The 23,252-nt window shown below is 37.1% G+C and overlaps 1 protein-coding gene across 1 annotated transcript in view; it reads right to left on the bottom strand.

The window, feature by feature from the left end:
* LOC120635717 (monocarboxylate transporter 12-B) overlaps nucleotides 1-23,252 on the bottom strand; it is a 33,873-nt gene extending 10,621 nt beyond the window's left edge. The window contains exons 1-13 of the mRNA XM_039906841.1: nucleotides 22,926-23,252; nucleotides 10,304-10,408; nucleotides 8,995-9,117; nucleotides 8,073-8,206; nucleotides 7,010-7,203; nucleotides 6,399-6,542; nucleotides 5,612-5,678; nucleotides 5,082-5,197; nucleotides 4,227-4,352; nucleotides 3,817-3,965; nucleotides 2,355-2,433; nucleotides 2,079-2,211; nucleotides 1,572-1,721 (exon numbers count right to left, since the gene is read on the bottom strand). Of these exons, the coding sequence (XP_039762775.1) occupies nucleotides 1,572-1,721; nucleotides 2,079-2,211; nucleotides 2,355-2,433; nucleotides 3,817-3,965; nucleotides 4,227-4,352; nucleotides 5,082-5,197; nucleotides 5,612-5,678; nucleotides 6,399-6,542; nucleotides 7,010-7,203; nucleotides 8,073-8,206; nucleotides 8,995-9,117; nucleotides 10,304-10,408; nucleotides 22,926-22,958 (1,553 nt within the window). The 5' untranslated portion in view covers nucleotides 22,959-23,252. The remainder of the gene's footprint in view (nucleotides 1-1,571; nucleotides 1,722-2,078; nucleotides 2,212-2,354; nucleotides 2,434-3,816; nucleotides 3,966-4,226; nucleotides 4,353-5,081; nucleotides 5,198-5,611; nucleotides 5,679-6,398; nucleotides 6,543-7,009; nucleotides 7,204-8,072; nucleotides 8,207-8,994; nucleotides 9,118-10,303; nucleotides 10,409-22,925) is intronic.

The following is a 23,252-nucleotide window of genomic DNA, read 5'->3' as shown; positions in this document are numbered from 1 at the left end:
TATGTTGCTTACATTTTTTTGACAGATAAAAAGTATCCCTAGTCAATAACAGTGGTGAAATAAATTTAATCACATCAAAATAAAAAACTGCCTCACTATGACGGCATGTCAAGTTATAAATTAATAAATTTAAATTATAAATTTGCTTATTTCGCTTAGAACTAAGTGTGCCACAGTACGGAAAGGCACACATAACAAATCTACATTTAGATTTTTCATGCAAAGCCAGCAATTTTTCTACACATCTTATAATTTGTGTCTTTTTTACATTTAAGCTGTCTCCTAACAAAAATATAACATTTTTATTCACATCTAAACTGTCTATGTTCAAACTATCAATAAGATAGTCTAAATTAGCCCCCGGTGAACATCTATTAGTCACTGAGTGATCTAGGTAACAGTTCATAATAGGACCAAAACCTTTACCTAGCTTGTCTGAAATTACTAAAGTGTGTTTTTTATGCTTACTTGATAAATTATAATCTAAGGATGTAGTGACAGGAATAATACTTTCACACTGCTCTTGGCAGGTCTCTAGCTTATTAGAGGACAAAATACTACTACTTAAGTCTAGGTTAGCCGTAGGTATATCTTGAGAACATTGACATTTATTTGCCAATGACTCAAAACGAGCCATATTGTAGGTACCTAGAGCTAACAACTCATCAGCTGCCAGAATTTGTTCATCAATCTGCTTTTTTGACAGCTCATATTTAATAGTCATAGTTTTAAGTGAGTCTTCCAGCTGTTGAATAACATCATTTAAGGTTTGGATTTCACTCTCATATTTTTCCCTGCTACTTTGAAAAGAAAGAGAAAAGGTATTTAACTTATTTAACAAAACTGAACGTTCTTTTCTTAGTATCAGGTTTTCACTGCTTTTCTTCTGGTTTTTTACTAATTTTTGAGTTTTTTTTATTATTTTACTAATTCTAATGTATTTTTTTATTTTATTGTGGCTATTTAAAAAGGGGAGATCTATTTGAGGCTTGGTTTTTTTAACACAAGGGCTATCACAAGTCAGATCGATGCACATTGGCATTGTTGAGGATGAAGTAAGTAGTTCATCATACAAGTTATTTGTTGATTGCATTTCAACATTTTGTAATTGTGACTGAAGGTCATCAATAGTTTTATGTGCACTACATAATTCACCCTCCAACATAGTAATTCTTCCTAAAGCATCATCATAAGTAGATATGCATTGGTTAAAAGAATGCACTGCCTCCTGGAGTTGGTTGCGCTCCTCTAAGACCAGAGTGTGAGCGCTATGTAGGTCAGCTAGTTCACCCTTTAGCTGGGAGTTCTTGGCAATAATTGATCTGCTACGGTGGTTTCGAAGACGTTTTAGATTTTATTTAGTTGTACATAGAAAAATATAATAAATAAATATAAAATAATGAACGAATATATACTCAATCATACATAAATACTTAAGAATATATAGATGATAAATATAAAAATAAACTAGGTACTAAAAGTCGTCATTAATGAGCAAATTTGATTGTAGCACAATCTACTATTAAGACCGCTTACGAGCAACGGTCAAGTCAAATATCAATTACAAGCACCTCGATATAGTTCCGATGCAGCCTCTCTTCTGTTCTTTCTCTTCTACGTTTTCTTCTTTTACTTCTTCTATCTTCTTCACAATATTCGCCGGTTCTGTCAACTTGTTCTGGATGATTCTACTCGGTAGTGGAGGCTTGATGTATAAAGATCTAAAACAATTGTTTTAATGTATCATGATATGTCATAAAAATATTGGGATCTTTCTAAGGCTTTTGACACAGTTCCGTGGTGCAAAATGCAGTAATTAAGGAACTCTTTAAGTAACGACTAACGGAATTTCTAAAGTTCTTAAATCTTTCAAAACTTTAATAATAAAAGTCATGTTTTATTTAGTACTAGACAAGGATTATAAGGTGCATATCAGGGAAGTTTAATAGGCGAGCGAGCAAATCCGGTATTATGGATGTTAGAATACCAGATTAATGTCTTATGAAATTTTTTCTCAGGCATGAGTGTCGGGCAGAGAAAAGGGAGAAGAGAGAGTACCTCAAAGAAAAGTGACATACCGGCTCAACTGTCGGCCGCGTGCTTTGTAGACACACGTGCTGTCTGTCGACAGATCTTCAACTGAATGCAATATGGACGACGATCGAGTTGGACGGAGTCTTAGTCGTGCCACTTCACGCGGTAATCCTGAAACTTATGGAACATTATAAATAAATAAATATACTAAGACAATTAAAACTAAAGCTACGAGGGTTCCAAACGCGCCCTGGTCTAAGAAGCCGACAAAAAACTTAGCCCGGTGTTTTGTTTTTTACTTACATAAGTGAATCTCTTACCTGCTACTCCTAAAACGTCCATTCCTTCAGAGTCCTCGGAATCTGACATGTATTGCGATGGCAGCGGTGGTCGGGCAACCTGGCGGTTAAAGTATCAACTTTAATTATAAATCGTTATTGACATCATCATCACCATTTACATCACCATTATCTTCATCATCATCTCGGTATATTGCGCTACTGGGCAAGTGGTGTGCATAAAGGGTATGCAGATGATATAAAATGAAGAAAGTCTCCAGTACGAGTTATAAATACTTAAGGGTAGGCTTTTAATAACTGTTGCAATGCTATCTAAAGTCTTTTATAACTCGTACTGGAGATTTTCATCATTTTATATAATCTGCATTCCCTCTATGCACGCCACTTCTACTGGGCCAGTATTCGTGGCTTTGAATGCGTCAGGCTTCACTAATCAATCAGTTCTACCTAGGTATAGCATGTTCCCTCAACTTTTTTTTATATGCCAGGGCTAGCACAGTCGGGAGCAAAAATTATATCCCCCTGACAGGGGATATAATTAACGTGTCCACCTGCTAAAGCAATGGAACTTGGAATAGTGGAAGTTTATCTCCGTTTACACATATATTTTTTGGATATTATTGTCACTTGTGTGCCAGTGCTCTGAGAGTTGATAAAGCTGTGGGAGAAGATTAAATTTTTATCCTTCCTCCGGGAAGTTAATTGTCTCCTACCCATGCTAGCCCTAGGAGTTAAGAAATTTGTCGCGCATAGCGTAGCTAGGTAAAAAAGATAGGTACTTGTTAGATAGGCAGATGGGCGCAAAAAGTAAAAACATCCTCATTATGAAAGTAATAAAACCGTAATTAATAATAATTTTTAATAAAGATTTAGGAAAATTAAAGCCATCCCTACAATTTCATGGGTAAGCTTGGAGATCTCCACACAATCTTTCAAAGTGTGAGGACAAGCCGTGACACGTTGCAAAAAAAAAACAAAAAAAAAATATTTTTTATTTTTTCGAAGTATGCGTCGCGGCGCACCTTTGCACTTTCTCACTGCAATGCGCTCAAGTTGGGAAGCCATATGCCATGTTTAAACACCTGAATCATAATAAGATTTCATTGTATTTGAGAGGGTTCAACGACACACTGTACAAGGCCAAAAACACAGGATCCTCCGTCAGATCCTGATTTAAAGACAAGGTTTTTGCAAAATCTTGAGAGTAAATTCTTTCTAACATCAATAATACTCAAAATCGGTTCACTATTGTCGGAGAAATCGATGATCAAACATAAAAAAACATACAGTTGATATGTCCGACTGTATGTTTTGTTTGATGTTTAACTGCTTTCATTTTAGGAAATACAAAAAAATCGCTTCAAAATTCGTCGCATGTATCTCTGGGTAATTTTTTCACGAGAAATCCTTTGAAATCCTTTCGAAACCAAAACAAGTATTTCCTAAAATTGTCTTCCCTAAATCTAGAAGCAGGTTTATATACCTCGATAAGACTGGGATGTATTATCTCACTGAGCAAATTTGCTCGCTTATCGTCATTAAGCATAGCGTTCTTATGATTCATAGTCATCTCAGTTTCAGGTTGGAACAGGTTCTGGAGCTTGTTGTCTTTATTCGTCACGGCGGTTTTTCCTGTAAATATTAGAAAAGTGTGAAGATTTATATATTGTTGAAAAGTTTTTAGCGGTGCCGTGTCAAGTTATTACGCGGCATTAGCAAGAGAAACTGCTGAGTTTCTTGCCGACTTCTTTTCACAGCTTAATGATATTAAGCTTTCGATTTCTTCCCTAAGACTGTACCGATTCAAAATAGTCCCACAAGGGAGTACCGTGGCACCTCTATTTTTCCCAATTTATAATAATGAAAACATAGAAAGTTTGTGATATAACTTACCCTCAGTAATATCGTTTAGCAGCGTGGTATTTTCTGTAGTTGTGGTGGTGACGGGAGTGACCGCGCGAGGCGTTGGTGGTGGGCGGTATAGACACGCAGCCACACAAACATGGAGCATACCACCACCTACAAAAGTAGAGGTATTAAATAAGCTACTCTAGTCAAAGACATCGCCTTACAATGATGGATAAAATCCGATTGGACAGTTCATTGGCATATTCCAGTTTATAGTGCTTCCATTACGTTTCACCAGGTACCACGAGGAACTTTTCTACTGTCTGGAGTCTGGACCTGACTGTCTTATCAGCAGTGATAAGCTATTGGTTAGGACATCTGACTCCATTCGTGAAGACTGTGTTTCATCCCCGGCCCGCACCTTTTTCAAAGTTATGTGAAGTTGAGCAATTAAGATCACTTGCTTTAACTACAGTGCTTTATCTGATGGTACCTAGTAGAGCTTTGTGTGACAGAGCTCGTCTGGGGTACTACTACCATGCGTATTTCTCCCGCTAAACAGCATTATTCCGGTCTTACCTACCTACGATGGACACAGGAACGCACGTTGCCTTCCTGTGACCTTAGATGTCCTGTGAATTGTTGCTCTGTTTATAGATTTCAACGTACCATCAGGTGGGCTTTCTGCTGGGTCCGTCAATTATTACTATTAAAAAGTGTGACGGGGAGAATTGTGAGGAAACCTGCATTCATGAGAGTTCTCCATCATGTTCTCAGCGGCGTGTGGAGTCTACCAATCCGCACTTGTCCAGCGTGGTGGACTACGACCTAAACCCTTTTCATTCTGAAAGGAGTGCATTGTAGTGGCCGGTAATGGGTTGACAATATTGATAACCTCACCCAAAAGTAGAACTGTCCCGTGCAGTCCATATGTGTCCACTAATTTCTCGATCAGCATGGGGAATACGAAGCTACCGGCAGCCGTACCGCTCACGCAAATACCGTTGGCCATAGCTCTGAAATAGTTAGTGCCTTCGTTATTGGATTACACCGTACACCGGCTCATCACTATAGATAAGGTTAATTTAAATACATTCACCAGTTCAAGAGATCCAGAAAAAATATTCAAAATTCATTTATTTCAAGTAAGCTCAGTATATAAGGACTTTTGAAACGTCAAGTCAGTCTGTTTGTAGTGAAGGCAAATTCCACTGAGAAGAGACAGTGAGGAACTCAACAGATTGCTCTTTTCTAACATAATTCTATAGTTTAACAATCTTTAGAATTTTTCTGTTTTGTGAGAGATGAGAGCTGAGTGGGCTGCTTCCAAATAGCCTTGTCGTCAAGGAATTCATCAATCGTGTAGTAACCACGATTGGTTAAATGTGTTTTTATTTTGGAAGATATTATTTCGACTATAATCGATTTACCTGTGTTTATCAAAATACTGCGATACTATGACTATTCCTGGTGTCGTTGAGAGACCTCCGCCAATTCCTGTGGAAACAATACTAAGGTATAATATATAAACACCCGAACACTGAAAATCATTCATGTTCATCACACAAATATGTCCAGTTGTGCAAATCGAAGCCACGGCCGATGATGATATAAAATGGAGAAATCTTTAATACGAGTCATAAAACAAGTTAAGCTTGATTGCACTCAATGGTACCCCACTCAGACGTGTCACCCAATTGAAGTACCTGGGACAATATGTTACGGAAGACATAGAGATAAGGTGGACATAGAGAGGGAACGAAGAACTTGGCAGTAATGTGTAATCTGCTGGCCCGCAGGTTCGCTCGATTTAGTACGGAAGTAAAAATAACGCTATTTAAGGCATACTGCCAAAACCTCTACACGGTAGACCAGTCAGCTACACAAAGAAGGCTTTGAGCACTCTAAGGGCGCTGTACAAAAAAGGTTTAGAATACAGTTGGGTTTGCCGTGGTTTTGTTGTATGTTTGGTCACGAGCAAACTGACGATTTTTACGCCGTTATCAGGATAAATACGGCATCTTTGCTGACAAGACTATGTTCGGTTCTAGCAGTATCATAAACATGTAAGCGGGGAAAGGCCTACCCTTAGGTAGGCCTTTTTATAACTCGTACAATGCTCGCTCGTTCTTATAACTCTAACTGACGATTTTCTCCATCATATTATCGCTTAGTTCATACCGTGTACGCACGCCACTGACGAGTAATTATTCTTACCAGTCATAACACCGAAACTCAGCAGCAAATGCAGCAACCCTGTGCTGAAGTAAGACACGGCGAGACCGGTGGCGCAGAACAGACCTCCGATAAACACAACCAGTCTGCAGGAGTACTTCTCGCAAAGAGCAGAAGATAGAGGAGCTGGCAAGAGAAAGACATTTAGGTACTATAGTATTATCTGGTTATCTCCTGATCTCGTGACCTATAATTTATAATTGACTGCCTCGTTGCTCTAGTGCTGAGAATGTTCGGACCCGCTTCGAGTCCAGTTGATCATTTTTCTTCTTGCTTTCCAAGAAACGAACCAACCCCTATTCGAGTCCAGATTATCATTTTCCCCTCTTTTTTTTCCAAGAAACCAAAATACCCCGGTCCGAGATCAGATGATCATTTTCCTCTCTTTGTTTCCAAGAAACCAGAAGACCCCGGTTCGAGACCTGGTGATCATTTTCCCCTCTTTTTTTCCAAGAAACCAGAAGACCCCTGTTCTAGTCCAGATGATTACTTATTCCTTATTTTTTGCTCGGTATTTTCTTATTACCACCAGTAAAGCTCATCCTATGTAATACGTAAAGTAGAAAAAGAGAAAAAAGGACAAAGTGACTCACCCAAGGCCAAGCACAAAGTGGAAAGCGCAGCGGGTATCCAGGAGGCGACACTCTCTGAGGAGTCGGGGAAGGTTTCCATGATCTCCACGTAAAGAACTCCGTAGGACTTGAACAGCCCGGCGACCCAGAACTGGACCATGAAAGCGCCGAACACTACCACCCAGCCGTAGCCACCGTCTGGTGGTGACGACATACTGAAACAAGGAGTTGGACGACTTTTAGTGACTCTGCCAGAATTTCTGATCGAGATGCGCCGAATGGTGTCACCGAAAAACCACACAACTCGTACTATTCAGTTTAAACTCACACGAACCGGGTATTCGGCCGAATTATTCGGTTTACTATTAAATTGTTTTGCCGCATAAACAGGTTTTAACATGTACGCTACGTGTCAGCGTGCTCAGGATCATGCAATTCAAACACTGACTCAGTAGAACTGTCACGCGGCCTCAGTTTCCTGTATGCCGCCAGTAGATACCGCACCAAAAATAAAGAAAGAGACTCTAGAAGTCCTCTTTGATAGTCGGCAACATCGCTGACAGATACCTGCCTGCTTCAATCACGCAATCTCAGTAGAACTGTCCTTGAACTTTTCCTGAACTTTTCCTGGATACCGCCATTAGGGACCGTACCATCACTAAGGAAATCACTAAGTAGAAGTCTTCTAACATAAATATCGCATAATTGTCAGCAATATCGCTGGCAGTTAACTGCCTTCTCAGGATCAAGTAACACAAACACTCGCTTAGTGGAACTGTCATGCGGCCGCAGATTCCTCATCACCAGCAGTAGCAGCCGCGACTCTATTAAAGATAGCGTTAGTCTATAGTCCGCTTGGACAGTCGGCAACCTCGCTGACAGTTATCTGCGTATTCCCACGACCAAGCAACACAAACACACAGTGCAACTGGAGTCATGTGGTTTCAGTTTCTTCGACGTCTCCAGAAGAGCCCACGCCGATCCTAAGAATAGCATCAGCATAGGGTCATCCCCTTCGTAAGTCAGCAACATAACTGACAGGTACCTATCTGCCTGCGTAAAATCAAGCTAATCAAGCACTCACTCAGCGGAACTGTCATGTGGTCTCAGTTTCCTCGACGCCGCAAGTAGAGGTCGTGCCGTCACCGAGGAGAGCGTCAGCAGCGAGTCCTCCTCCTGGTCTGTCGGCGACATGGCTGATAAATATGCGCCGACTTGCTGTGGAGAAAAAACAGATACAAAAATCATAGAGACCTCACTTCGCTAGTATATTACAACTCCGAGAAGTAAAAATACAATATTAATACTTTAGATCGATAACAGGTATCGAAGTCTTTTGACCGGATACTGTGTGATTTTCTCGTGTGACCGTTGAGTGGGTTGATTGACCGCTTGTGTTCGATCACTTAGCAGCTCTGGGAGGACTGGGTGGACAGCAAGACCGATCTTACCAAGATTCTTTGATATCGGGTACCCATGCAAGCAAACCGACAAGAGCAGTCTGACGTTCCTTAAGCAATTCATGCGAACCGAACGAAATGACGAAAACGGTTGATTCTCACCTATTTATTTACTGGTTTGAAGCCCTGGCAATGACAGGTCGCTGCCCCAAACGGGAGAGGTTGCCCATAGTCACTAAGCTAGGCAGGCGGTTATCGCAAAATATGCTAGCCTCGTACGACACCCGCGAGAAAAGAAGGGATGTTGACAGCTGTATTCTGATCTACCGTCACCACACGGTACTGTATGTGGTGAGTTTACACCAGGAGGTCATAACTTTCAGTGACGTTTCCATAATCTGCACGCTGGGCGGACTTGCCGTGGGTGATCGCAGTGGATGGAAGTATTTAGTAGCACAGAGGTCACTGGTATCCGTTCTGTTATATTCTATAAGTCCCCCATACGACACCCGCGAGAAAAGAAGGGATGTTGACAGCTGTATTCTGATTTACCGTCACCACAGGGTACTGTATGTGGTGAGTTTACACCAGGAGTTCATAACTTACAGTGGCTAACGGCAGTTCGAGTAGCAAGCTGGCTGGACGCTCTCGCGGCTCCATTCGCTCGCTTGGCTCTGGCGGTGCAGACTGTATTGACAGCAGTGAGCCCGCGTTGTCTGGAGATAGGACCTGCAAATACGTTATTATTTAATTAAAAAGTTAACAGGTCTGCCAACCTGACCAAATGAAGATTAATTTTGAAAAACTGGCCTTTAATGTTCGGAAATATCTTTTCAATCCAAAAAATATCTTATATTTGCAGAAATTAAAGGTATTGCAGATATAAATAGCAAATTATATTTTTAAAAATATTTCCCGCGAAAACGCTCGCCAGGTGACATGTGACACTTGTGACGTCATAGGAAAATTAGAACCTTAAGCCCTTGCTCCGCTAGGAAAAAATCATGGGAGTGAAATAATACGACGTAACAAAATGTGCACGCACATGGTTACACGATTTTAACAGGATGAGGGTAGTTTCAAAACAGAGTGAGAGGGGAATACATCGTCCGCCAGCAAACTTTTTACGATGTGCGTGCTCACCGTCAAAAAACCGATATCCTGACGTTAGCTATAAGGTTTGACAGTGTACACTTTCAATTCACCATTTACCAAATCCCATCTCGGAAAACCAATGCCTATTATACGTATTTGTGCGAAATACAATGAGCTATCTAAAAAGATACCTGGCCTCGATATCTTCCATGACTCACCCACAGCTTTTAGGAAAAAACTCGCCGAACACTTATCGGTGAGTTAAATTTTTTGTTAAATTAAGGTTACATAACGCTTTGTCAATGTACACTTGTAATGGACGTGCATATCAGTCCATGTTTTTGTGTGTGTGCTACGTTTAAAAACGTGTAATATGCATGTGTTAGTGCTCTTAATAAATAAAAAAAAAAAATGTCGAAGTCTGAGGGCTCTTTCCGGTGATTTAATTGATTAAATTGTACAAAAATCTCAAATTTTAATGTTCAGTGAAACTTGGTGGCCCATAATGAGGTAACTGGATAGTGCGTTATAAAAAAACTTTCAATATATTGAATACCTTTTTTAATATTTTTACTCAAAAAAGACAGCTAAAAATAAAATAACACTAGCAAAAGATCCACATCATTGTCCACGAATTATCAAACTTATAAAAATAGGGCTACACAGAAATTGAAAAATTAATTTGAGTTATTACAGAAATGCAAACTACCTTAAATACGATTTTATTTTTTATATATCTGGTTTCGCCAAAGAAGTATAACTAATAATGCGGGTATATAAAGTACACACATGTTTTTTTTGTATTCCTTTACGAACTTACCTCCGCGATGGGGTCTGCCGCCATTTCGATGGAGCAGGCAATTGGCGCTTGAGACATAGGCGGCGCTGAGGTTCCGAGCAGCTGGCCTTCCAACTCCGACAGCTCCTGTAACAATGAGAACTGTTTGAGAACGCGGCAGTTTGCATAGCTTTAGTATCTAGGGAGTAGCTTGAGTAGAACTCTTCAAATATCATAGGCTATAAAGATTTGATTGCTGACGGCCGATTGGCGTACCTGCCCAGAAATCAGGGTCGCTGGGCAGCGCTTTCTGGGTCTAAAGCCGCGGATCGTTTCCCACAACTGGAAAATTTTTGTTATTATTATATTGCCCTTGCAACATATTTTTTACACTTTTTTTAAGTGTAGTGTCTGGGTGTTTATATCTATATTATAAGTATTTTTGTATATTATTCATAAATATATTCATCAGTTATCTTAGTACCCATAACACAAGCTGCGCTTACTTTGGGACTGGATGGCGATGTGTCATAGTATATTTATTTCTTTATTTATTATTTTTGAAGTAAATAAGTAAAAAAGTTTATTTCGAAAAGCACCATTTGGTCATGTGACACTGATGATCAAGACCACGTATGCCCACCGGAACTATACAATACTAAGTATAATACGGGTTGCGCATCGATTGTGGTATATAGCTGATGAGAATTATATGCTCGTGATAATAAAGGAGCTGATGGGAGAACTCCAATACCAATAGCGCCCTTTTCACTAGCCCCGGAAAAGGAATAAATAAATAAATATACTACGACAATACACACATCGCCATCCAGCCACAAAGCAAACGTAGCTTGTGTTAGTACTAAGATAGCTGATGAATATTTTTATGAAAGTTAAGCTTAATTTGCTATACTCCGCAAAAAGCAGGAGAATCTGTATGGCGTAATTTACAATTTCTTCAATCCTCGTACTCCACATCAAACAGATCTTCGGCAATGTATGTTTGGAAATATATTATCATCTACGCATGTTTTGCTCCGAAACCGGGACATCATCAGGAGATGATGCTCCGGTTCAACCGAGGATTTCCGCAAAGTAACGCCAGCTCCAGTGCTTTATTCTATCGTAAAATCGTCAAACACTTTCGTCCCCTCTCCCGAGAGAACTGAGCGTAATTTCGGAATAAAAAGCATCCTATATTACTCCTAATACCTTCAGGAATATGTGTACAAAGTTTCGTGATGATCGCTTTAGTAGTTTTTGCGTGAAAGCGTAACAAACAAACTTACATTCACATTTATAATATTAGTAAGGATAGGGATAATTTATAACTTTGACGAATTCATCGTGAGTAGTACAGGACACAGCAAGTACCCAAAGCGTACCCTTAAACCTTCTAAAGCCTTTACTTCTTCATGAAGCCATACATACTGATTATATAATGTTAACAACCGGATTGAGGTAAAAACAAGTGCAGAGAAATTACGTAAAGCAATTTTATTGACGCCACAGATATAATATATTGACGCAATCGTTTATATCCATTGCGGTCGTTTTATTTCAAATCGTGTTAAACTGTAGTTTTGGTACAAATATACTTGTTTACAAAAGTAATAAATAAATTGTTCATAATGTTCTTACTATTGCGACATTCTATAATATTTAATGACAAAGTTATATTGACATGTGCTGATCTAACCTTCAATTTTCTACTCTCAATTATTCTATTTAACTAATGAAAATATTTATGAAATGTGAAATTGACATTAATGAATATTAAACAGAATATAAAATGAAATAGTGAATATTAAATGAAATGGCGGATTCCCAGGAACATTTGACTCTTTCATATATAAATAATATTAAAAGTTTTACTTTAATCGCGCGTAAAGGTTACACGAACACACTTTTTTTTTAATATTTTGTTGATTTAAGGTTCTATAAATAGTGAACGAATTCTCTTCTTGTGGTAAAAACTTGTAGCCCGTTACTTTAATTCGAAAAAAAATGTTTTTTGACGAGACGCCTGGCAGATGTGAAACGTTGAAACTGTTTTATTAAGTTATATGCATAAAATACCAAATAGATGACGGCAGAAATAAGATAAAGCGTACTGAAAAGATAAAACATTACAAATTTGTTCCATTTTTATTAAACACAAAAACAAATTTAAAAAAAAAAAGAATTTATTTGGAATTGCGACAACTCAACTACGTATAGTACAAACGAGTATATTCCATTATAAAGCGTGGCGATGCGTCGTCTCAGTGTGTATTTCACCACGCCAACAACCAGTTTTACCCTCCGCATATAAATGTTTCACATTAAAAAAAAACAATTAACGAACCTTGGTGATCTCAACGAACCGAGTACCTCAGATGTATAACAATGCACTGATGAGCCATTGTGGTTGTGAAATAAGTACCAAGGCTACAGATATGAACGGAGTATCGATTGCCCGCCTCGTGATGTCTCATCGATTATTTAAACTTTGTCTAATATCTATTTTCCATAGAGCCAAGGTCGATTTCATGGTATGCTTCGTGGACATATTGTGTCGCAAGAAAAAGCAAATGAGTTCCATTTTTAATCTACGTTTCAACAGACTAAAAAAAACGGAGGTTCTATATTCGACTGTATGTTTTTTAATATATTTGGTACGCGATTACTCCCCCAATTTTAAACCGATTTTGATGATTCTTTTTTTTTTTTGGTATGTCATACCTTGAAGGTGATACCATTTTAATTTGGTGAAGATCCATTGGAGGGATCCTGGAAAAATCGAGGTTCTCCTCAAATGTTATAGTTCCTACGATTTGAGTATTTATTTTATGTAACTTGAGGACTCTTCTTTCGAAAAGTACCATTTAGTCACGTCAAACTGACTGATGAAGAGCAAGGATGGTCTCAAAACTATACAATAATTCACAATAAGCGCTTGCAATAATGGTATATAGTCGGTAAGCAATTTGTGCTACATAAATCTATACATAAAAAAGGCAAAGATGACTGACTGACAGATCTATCAACGCACAACTCTAACCACTTGACGGATCGGGCTGAAATTTAGCACACAGATAGTTAATACAACGTAGGCATCCGCTAAGATAGGATTTTTGAAAATTCCAACCCTAAGAGGGTTAAATGGGGGATGAAAGTTTGTATAAAACCCTTCATTTAGCAATTTATTTTTCAAGATTCCATGAAACTCTGATTTCAGTTTTTCGATTAAAAATAAATAGAAAATAAATTATAGTTTAAAAAAACTAAAACACGCTCTTTTTTAAATCATTTTTTTTTCCACACTATTATTAATTTATATTTATTGAAATTTTGAACACTATTCTTAATTTAAATTTATTAATATTTATTTGCAATTTTTTCGTTCGGTTTTCTATAAAAAGCCTGTTTTTTTAGTTTTTTTTAACTATTATTTATTTTCTACTTTTTAGTTTGGTTTATTTATAATAGCTTGTTTTTTTTTTAAAATATTTTTTCGCCTCATTTTGTCAACTATTTTTATAGTATAAAAAATAAATAAAAGTTAGTTAGCCTTGTTAGTTAATTTTCTGTGGAATTAGTATTATACGCTACGCTTTTTTTAAGTTCGGTACGCGAACGCCGTCTGTTGGTAACGCCATAGGTTTTTTATTTGGGTCTATATGGCGCTGTAGTAATTGTAATTAATAGTTCGAAAAAACTAAAAAATCTTATTTTTTATATTGAAAATTTGAATAATCTTCTCAGATTAGTGTATTGTCATCGGTCCTCGATATGTCTACAAAATTTGAAAGAAATCTGACCGTTTAAAGTGGGTCAAAATAGCGTCCAAAGAAGTCGGTTACAAACATACATACACATACACAACATACAGGTGAAGCTAATAAAAGCGTGTTAAAAATAAACGATAAGAAATACGTGTTTAACAAATTTTAAAAATTCCAACTCCAAAGGCATCAAATAGGGGATGAAAACTTGTATGAAAGTTTCTGATTTTTTAAGTAATTTACGTTCATATTTTTTTAAACCTTTATAGTTAAAATGTGAACTTAGCGTGAGCTAAGCCGCGGACAAAAGCTAGTAAATAGTAAATAAATAAATATAATACGACAATACACACATCACCATCTAGCCCCAAAGTAAGCGTAGCTTGTGTTACGGGTACTAAGATAACTGATGCATAATTATATGAATAATATACATAAATACTTATAATATATAGATAAACCCAGACACTAAGAAATGTTCATGTTAATCACACAAACATTGTCCAGCTGTGGGAATCGAACCCCTTAAATTCAGAAAGCAGGGTCGCTGCCCACTGCGCCAATCGGCCGTCATATTATGTCATTATAAAGAATGTTTCAACATCCGGGGCTTTTTTTACCTTTTGATAGTTACAGTTGCAATAAAATTATGTATGACAAAGTTGTTCGCATTTAAAACTTCTAAAAAAAGTCCGCGACAGCATATGTCTATATTTTAAGGTTGACTGTTATAAATATATTGCGAAGCTAATATACATATGTATATATAAATTTACACAGACAGTTTCGCGTGTATATACACTTATCTATGTATCTATAGTCTGTGCGACAGAAAAAACTCTTCCTCTGGAAACTGCAATAGAATAGCGCGACATGAAGTTAAGTATCGATCACACTAGGTCGTTGCTCCGGCTTGGCTTCCAAATCAATACAGCTGTGCAAGACAGTGCCCGGTACAACATCCGTATAGACGAATAGATAAAATTTTATGTAGATAGTTTCATGATCAATAAATATTTTACATTTTGACGGCCGATTGGCGCAGTGGGTACTGACCCTTCTCTCTGAGCTCGAGACTATGGGTTCGATACCCACAACTGGAAAAATTTTGTGTGATGGAAATGAATGTTTTTCCGTGTTTATGTTTATTATTCGTTAGTAAGATGAATAATAAACGTACCCATAACAAAAGCTACGCTCACTTTCGGGCGATGGATGGCGATGTGTGTTTTGTCGTAATATATTTATTTATACTTAGTTTATTGTAAAATTGTATACAATTTCCAGTATATTAATTTATGTTGTGTATGAATAACTTGTTTTATGTTGTCTTGTATAATGTACTGCAACTTTATTTATGCTTTCAATAGAACCTGCGGCGGAAATCACGTAGTCTAGTCGCGACCTATTTTCAGCGTTAAATTAAAATTATAAATAATGGAGACAGAGTTCCGGGAGCTGGGGGGTTTTATTGGAAATTTCCTCCTCTTTTAGAATCTTCTTCTTGAAATTTCTTAAATATTAATAGTTTATGAAATATTGGCAAAAAATTAAATACCATTTTTTTCATCTTTAATTGTTCATAAATTTTGCATTACACGCTTTTGGCACATTTTTCTAGGCGTCATTCCGGAGACCGGATCCAATGAGCTGTCGCACATAATTTGAAGAGTAGTATCTCTATTTTGTACAATTTTCAACTTGTCGACTAACGGCCTGATTGCCAGAGTCGCAGGGTCAAATCCTGTCGGTGTCGAAAATGTTTTTGACCTTATATGTAAACACAGCGGATGGTTGCCACCGAGTATTTTTTATGTTAACTCAGTACAGCTATTTCTCGAAAAGGAAAAAGTCATAGAACAATAGGCCGCCTTTCCAGCCACTTTCATAAAGCTGTGGCTACGGACCCAAACGCTACACAGCTACGATCCCTTAGTCAGTGCTACAGTAGAGCTACGCGCTACGCAATGCTACGAGATATCCTATCGATTTCTACGACTGCTTCTCATTTTAAGGTATCAAGTTTTTCTGTCTAGAAATCGTCAGTACCAGTCTGGAGTTAGAGAATTCGCAGTATTCAACCCCGTGCCTCAGAGAGCACGTTAAATAGTCTTTCTAGTTACTATAGCATGTAATTTATTATCAATATCTATGTATAATATTGTAAGTTTATTATACATATATAGATATATATATATTATATATGCAAATATATATGTTTATTTATACCCTACCCTACCTCTCTTCTTGAGCTGTGTTTTACGCCTTTGGTTGCCTGGAAGAGATCGCTATGTATACTTTTCGTTAAATTTTTTTCTATATATTCATGTGGTGTACAATATAAGTGTTTTCATTCATTCATTCATAGTTTAAGCCCGCCAGCCCGCATTAGAGGAGCGTGGAGGGTCAATTTACTTATTCCCTCTGTCCTGCCTCTTGTGTCTGGACGGCGACCGCATTCTTCAGACGTAGCAATGTTCTTTAGCGGCAGAGATAGGCATGGCGGTAGAACTGCCAGAGATAGCTATGCAGCGATAAGGCCGCCAGATTGTACCTTCATTCTCATCTCTCTTTTTTATTTGCATTATTTTTTTATTTTTTTTTTTATTTCCATGTCGTGTACAGTAAATGAGTGTTAATTCAGTCATTCATTCATTCATTCGTTCTTTCATTTATTCAGACGGAACCCTCCGTGGGCGAGTCAGACTCGCACTTGTCCGATTTTTTTAATATTACATGAAATTACTTAACCCCATAGTGGTTATCCGACCCACTCAATCATTGATTTAATTAGACTAGCGAGTTTGTATATTATGAAAATTAAGCTTAATTTGCTATACTCAGCGAACAGCAGGAGAATCTGTATGGTGTAATTTATAATTTCTTCAATCCTTATACTCCACACCAAACAGCTCTTCGTCAATGTACCCTCTACGCATGTTTTGCTCCGAAACCGCAGCATCCTCAGGAGTTGTTGACTTTACAATGAATAATTGTTAAAGTCCACATCTCTTAAGTCCATATATTTACAATAAATAATTGTTAAAGTCCACAACTCTTAAGTCCATATCTTTACAATGAATATTTGTTAAAGTCCACATCTCTTAAGTCCATATCTTTACAATAAATAATTGTTAAAGTCTTCCATCCAACATCCAATAAGACTGGCGAGGTTTTTTGAAGGTAAATTAGTTTTCAAAAGGCAGTTCAATCATCATCATCATCGTCATCATCATATAAACCCATTACCGGGCCACTTAAGTGAACGGGTCTCCGCATACAATTAGAAGGGTTTAGGGCGTAGTCCACCACGCTGGCCCAATGCGGATTGGTGGACTCCACACGCCTCTTAGAACATTATGGAGAACTTTCAGGCATGCAGATTTCCTCACATTGTTTTCCTTCACCGTTGAAGCAAGTGAAAATACGCATAAAAGTTACAGGTGCTGGGATCCGAACTCGGCCCTCTGAGAATGAAGCTCTAGTCCTGACTACTGGGCTATAACCGCTTGTAGTTTAATAGAATTCAGTTTATTTTCAAATTCTACGACGCTAAATTTCTGACTCCAAGTTTCAAAAACCCGTATCGGTTGGCACCGGTTGGTACTGAGAACTTCTTGACACAGAAACGAAATCCATAACAATATTATAAATGCGTAAGTGTCTTTGTTCGTTTGTCCTGACTTTACGCCCTAACTCATCAAGCGGCCAAATAGCGCAGTGGGCAGCGACCCTGCTTTCTGAGTCCAAGGCTGTGGGTTCTACTCCCACAACTGGAAAAATGTTTGTGTGATGAACTTAAATGTTTTTCAGTTTCTGGGTGTTTATCTGTACATTATAAGTATTTATGTATTTTATTCATAAAAATAATCATCAGTCATCTTAGTACTCATAACACAAGCTACGCTTACTTTGGGGCAGTGCAAAAGTAAGCGTAGCTTGTGTATATAAAGTGTAGCTATTGCTACGGTCCCCGCGCGAAAGGGGGCCCTGCATATTAAAACCCACTTAAATTTTTTTGATGTCACAACTCACATCCTCATCAGACACTCGGTGCCCGACTATTTAATTGGCTTAAATAATATAAATAATTTCATACGATAAACGCACAAGTTCTACAAAAAGTTCTATTAACATGTAGAATTTCAGCTTACAATTTCAGCTTAACATGTAGATTTTTCTAAAAAAAACTACTGGTTCAAATTGGTTCAAATTTTCAGGAAATCTAAGTTTGGTGGAACTTCGGAGCCCCGTTTAATTTCCAACCGGTCAAGCCGTTTAAAAGTTATAAGAGGGTCACATACATACAGTGGCGTGCACAGGATTTTTGACGTTTCAAAAGTGCTTGTGTTAGGCCTACTTGAAATAAATGAATTTTGAATTTTTTTTTTTTTTTTTTTTTCATAGCAGATCAAGGGTTCTTTGAAAGAATTAGCTACGGGCCCACGCTTGCTTAATCCGGCACTGCTTTGGGGCTATATAGCGATGTGTCTGTATTGGGTGTGTATTGTCGTAGTATATTAATAAAAAAGACAATCGGCTTGATTTCTGGCATAAAGTTAGTTTAAAGGACAGACAGTGACATATGCTGCTTTATATCTCGGGAAAACAAACGGGATTTGTAAAAACTGTAATAAATACGGACAAAGAAAGCTGGCAACAGCTTCTAAATATTTCTAACCCGATCCGGGATTCGAACCTAGTACCCCATAACCCATACTAAATCAAGCTAGTATATTTAACAGAAGAAATTGAAGTCTTATATTGTCATACACAAATGGGGTACAATTGACATTTTGCATTTTATCCGTATCCCTATCCCTATCCCTACTAATATTATAAATGTCAATGTAAGTTTGTTTGTTACGCTTTCACGCAAAAACTACTTAACCGATCCTCATGAAACTTTGTACATATATTTTTAGAATTGATAGAAGTAATATAGGATACTTTTTATCCCGACATTAAGCTCGGTTCCTTTGGGAGAGGGGATGAAAGTCTTTGACGATTTTACACCATAACTCCGACAAATTATAACCGATTAAAATAATTATTTTTGTACTATAGAGGTTACAATATGTATTTAATTTTGCCCAAATTTTGTGTAGATCTGATGTATGTGGTTGGAGATAGAGGACAGAACTCTTCAGCGGACAGCAGCAAACCCCTCATTTAAGGCTTAGCGATACTGAATACTTTAATTTATTTTAGAACTAAAACTAAATTGAATGCCACATCAAAAAACAAAATCAAACGCAGACGAAGTCGAAATCGAACGGGCAACAGCTAGTATAAAATAAAAATGTATGACAAAGCAGCTGACTCAGTAAAAAAAGAAGGGGACAATAACACAAAATGCAAAAAAATATTTAAAAGTTGCAATTTAACACAAAACTGAATTACATATGAAGGACATCATCAAACAAAAATATATTGTAATGGCCATTTTCACAAAACCTAGGAATAATAATAGCCTTAATCGGATGCAGTATTACAGGTGATTTCTAGAGAGAAAAAACGTTTCACGAACTCTTATGTGATGTCTAGCGACGGTGAGGCGCCGTCTAACGTTACGACAGCGAGTCGGTGGATCGTAAAGAATATAGAATAGAATATCTTTATTTGCAAAATACACGTTTTAAAGCTGTTATATATTAAAAAAAGTTTTAGGTTTCAGTGTATTGACGTACATGGCGTGCAAAATTTAAGCATCATAAAAATAATGCTACAAATGTCATTTTGTAGTAAAAAGTCGTTAACAGTATAAAAGTTCTTATTTTAACCATTTATTTGAGTTCAGAACAAAATTAAGGGGACTTGAAAACTAAACGGATAAAAAAAATATAAATTTATTTTTTAAATCCCCTCAAATCAATACGAAAAATGCAAATTAAGATAGGTAATACAAAATTCAAAATTCATTTATTTCAAGTAGGCCTAATTAATAAGCACTTATGAAACGTCAAGTCTGTTTGTAGTGAAGGTTCGGAAGGCAGATTCCACTGAGAAGAGCAGGCAAGAAACTCAGCAGATTGCTCTTTTCCAACATAATTTTAAAGTTTAACAATCTTTAGAATTTTTCTGCTTTGTGAGAGATGAGAGCGGAGCGGCCTGCTTCCAAGCAGCCTTGTCGTTTAGGAATTCATCAATCGTGTAGTAACCACGATTTTACAAACACAGAATACCACACCTTGTGGCAAGAACCATAGACAAATTAGGTTTAATGTGTTGCCTAGTGAAAATCGATTCATCATCATCATCATCAACCCATCACCATTAATGAGAAGGGTTTAGGCCGTAGTCTACCACGCTGGCCAAGTGCGAATTTGTAGGTGCAAATCGATTGGTGAAAGTTAAATAATAGGTTGGGGAAAAAGCCTTTTCGCATTATAGTATGTATGAACTTGTGATATAATACTCTTTGGCTATACTATTTGTATATGGCTGGTTTTGGTATCATTAAAAGTTTAAATTTTAAAGAAGATAATTCCAAATTCAAATTAGGAAAATATGTGATTTTTATTTGTTTTTCGTACTGTGAAGATGAGTGAATCTAATGAAGAAGTTCGATCCATTTTAAAATATTACTACATAAAAAAGGTAAAAACGTAATATATGCCTAGAAATCTACTTAGACATTTTCTTGTCCGTCGTTAGTGAAAACGAGCATAAATCAGTTAAGAAGACAACACTTACCGGTTGGTATTTAAACCCTAGGTCAATGAAATTGTGACCTAGATTCGAAAGCTATTCTAGGTCACATAGTGTTGCAGTGTCTTTGACATTAAGGTCACTTTTAAACCGCGTCGCAAAATGTTAGGCGTGTTAACTAGGGCATGGAAACTCGTAAAAGATTCAAAACGTATCGGTCATTAGCATTCACTTAAGTCATTCAATCATTCATTTATTCAATCATTCATTTCACTACAAGTTAGCTATTGCAATCTGACCTGGTAAGTCGTGGTAGTACGCTAAACTTTTAGGGACATAACAGTTATATTAAAACAATAATGTATGGTATCCTTGTGGCATCGTACCAGAACGCTACATTGCTTGGCGGTACTTCTCTCTCGGGTTGTAACCAGCCACGAATCGCTTTCCAGTCAAGAAGGTTTTAGTAAAAGAGCTCGTTCGGGGAAGTTTTATTATTTCAGAACTGTAGTAGTATAGCGACGAGGCCGGAGAATGACAACCGAACGTCTCGTTCAAAAATAAGATTAAATTAAAAAAATAACAAAGAAGTGGAAATTATTATTTAGTTTTTAAATATTTTTATTTAGTTTTAAATAGTTTATTTTAGGTTATATTTATAAAACAATTATTTTAAACAATAAATAAACAAATTGTGAATAGCTAAAAAAAAAAAACAAAAAGTGGAAATTATAACGCTAGTTCAATTTAAATCCTAACACTATTGCCATGCTTATTACTGCCGCATTATTTATTATTATTAAGCAGCATTGTTGCAATGCTGTGTTCCGGTCTGAAGCGCGTGGTTGCCGGTGTAATTACAGTCACATGAGGCTTTTGTTAAACGACTAAGACACCGGAAGGTATTTTTGCATCGTTCGTCCATGTAATCGATAATGCTGTCGTATTTATATCAAATTACCCACCAACTCAATGTCATGAACATTGGTTGTTAATCAAAGTTTAATTGTTTACCCACTTTATAAATTTACTGTTACACTTTATACCTACGCCGCAAATTTATGGACACAGGACGGCATGTTGCAGGACGTGCTCCTTGCATGCTCAACGAAAGTGTGTTTACCATCAGATGGGCAATATGCTTGGTCCGTAAAATATTATTTTAAAAAAAATACCGTTTCAGAACGTTGCAAACTAAAACGCTATGTTACCGCTACGTATACGTTCCGTTTCTCATTCATATAAACCTGTTAATTGATGCTGCAGTCTAAGATGGTACACAGTTTCGTACCAGAACGCTTAATCGTTTGGCGACACATCTTTGACTAGCTAAGACCAGAGGCACCAGACCAGACCAGACCAAAAGGAAGTGCTTAACCCTGCGTAAGGGAGGTCGTCAATGGTAGTCATTCCGGTAGAACTTTCGGTTACTATTATCAAATCTATGTACTTTTTCACAGCGAAAAAAGATACGCTTTGTAACTAAACAGTTGTGTAAAATTTTGTGGACGGAAAACAATTCGTACATTGTTCATGCTCTTTTTTTAAGTGCGCTACATATTATGTCAATGGATCTAGAAGTTAGAGAATGTTAAAGGTATCTTCAAAGAAGTGTCAATGACCCTTTACAATTGTAAAGGGTCATTCATCGGTTTTTAAACGTTCTTGTTTTAAAACTTTGGCTAGACTGGTGTACTTTGTATCTATATAAGATATTATGTTTTTTTTTATGAATTGTTGTATAATCCTTATTAATTGTATATCTAAATTAATTATCTTCGGGATTGCGTCACTGTTCGAAATTTGAAAACATTAATCAATTATTAATTATTAGGAAAATTGGATTCCTGACTGACTCACTGATCGAGTCATCAACCCTTGTAAGTAAAAAACTGAAACTCATACGGGAAAGAAATTATAAAGGATCATTATAATGACCAAATATATTACTTCAAGATTTTCCGAAACTCCCTCGGGATCTACTTCGGTGACACCCATTGGGTATAAAATAAAATAAATCATCAAATCTTTTTTATTTTTTGAATTACGACGGCCATTCTTGTGAGAATTGCGTTATTGGAAATTTTTAAACATTCTTTAAATGTCACTATGACTTTACGATGTCAAATTGTTTTTTTTTTTTTAAATTAACCTCGATCATGACTATATGGTCAATCATTCTGCCAGTTATAAAAATTGCGTCATCGGCAAAAGCTTGAATTTTTTTTATTTACTTCTAAACTTACCTTGTTAAAAATAAACTCTCGTGGCAGCGACATGGTATATTAATGTCTGGTGGCGCTGGAAGTGAGATACAAATACACCGACTAAAGTGATCTTCTGATTCCGTGGACTCTAGTCTTAAGATAATTCTCCTTTGGCGAACGGCATCCGCCGCTAAATGCATTGGTTTTACGGGATATATCCTTTGGGGAGCCGTTTTAACGTCTTTTCTTTCACTGTTCAATCGAAAAAACTGTATCAAAAAGTAACTATTTTACGGTGAAAAACTGCACATTTTCCGGTATCTCTGGAATATTGTGATATTTTAGTGTTTTGTAGGTTTCGCTTCC

This window comes from Pararge aegeria, chromosome 27 (assembly GCF_905163445.1).
Source record: "Pararge aegeria chromosome 27, ilParAegt1.1, whole genome shotgun sequence".
Classification (NCBI taxonomy): Eukaryota; Metazoa; Arthropoda; class Insecta; order Lepidoptera; family Nymphalidae; genus Pararge; species Pararge aegeria.
This window is presented reverse-complemented; position numbering and strand designations above follow the sequence as displayed.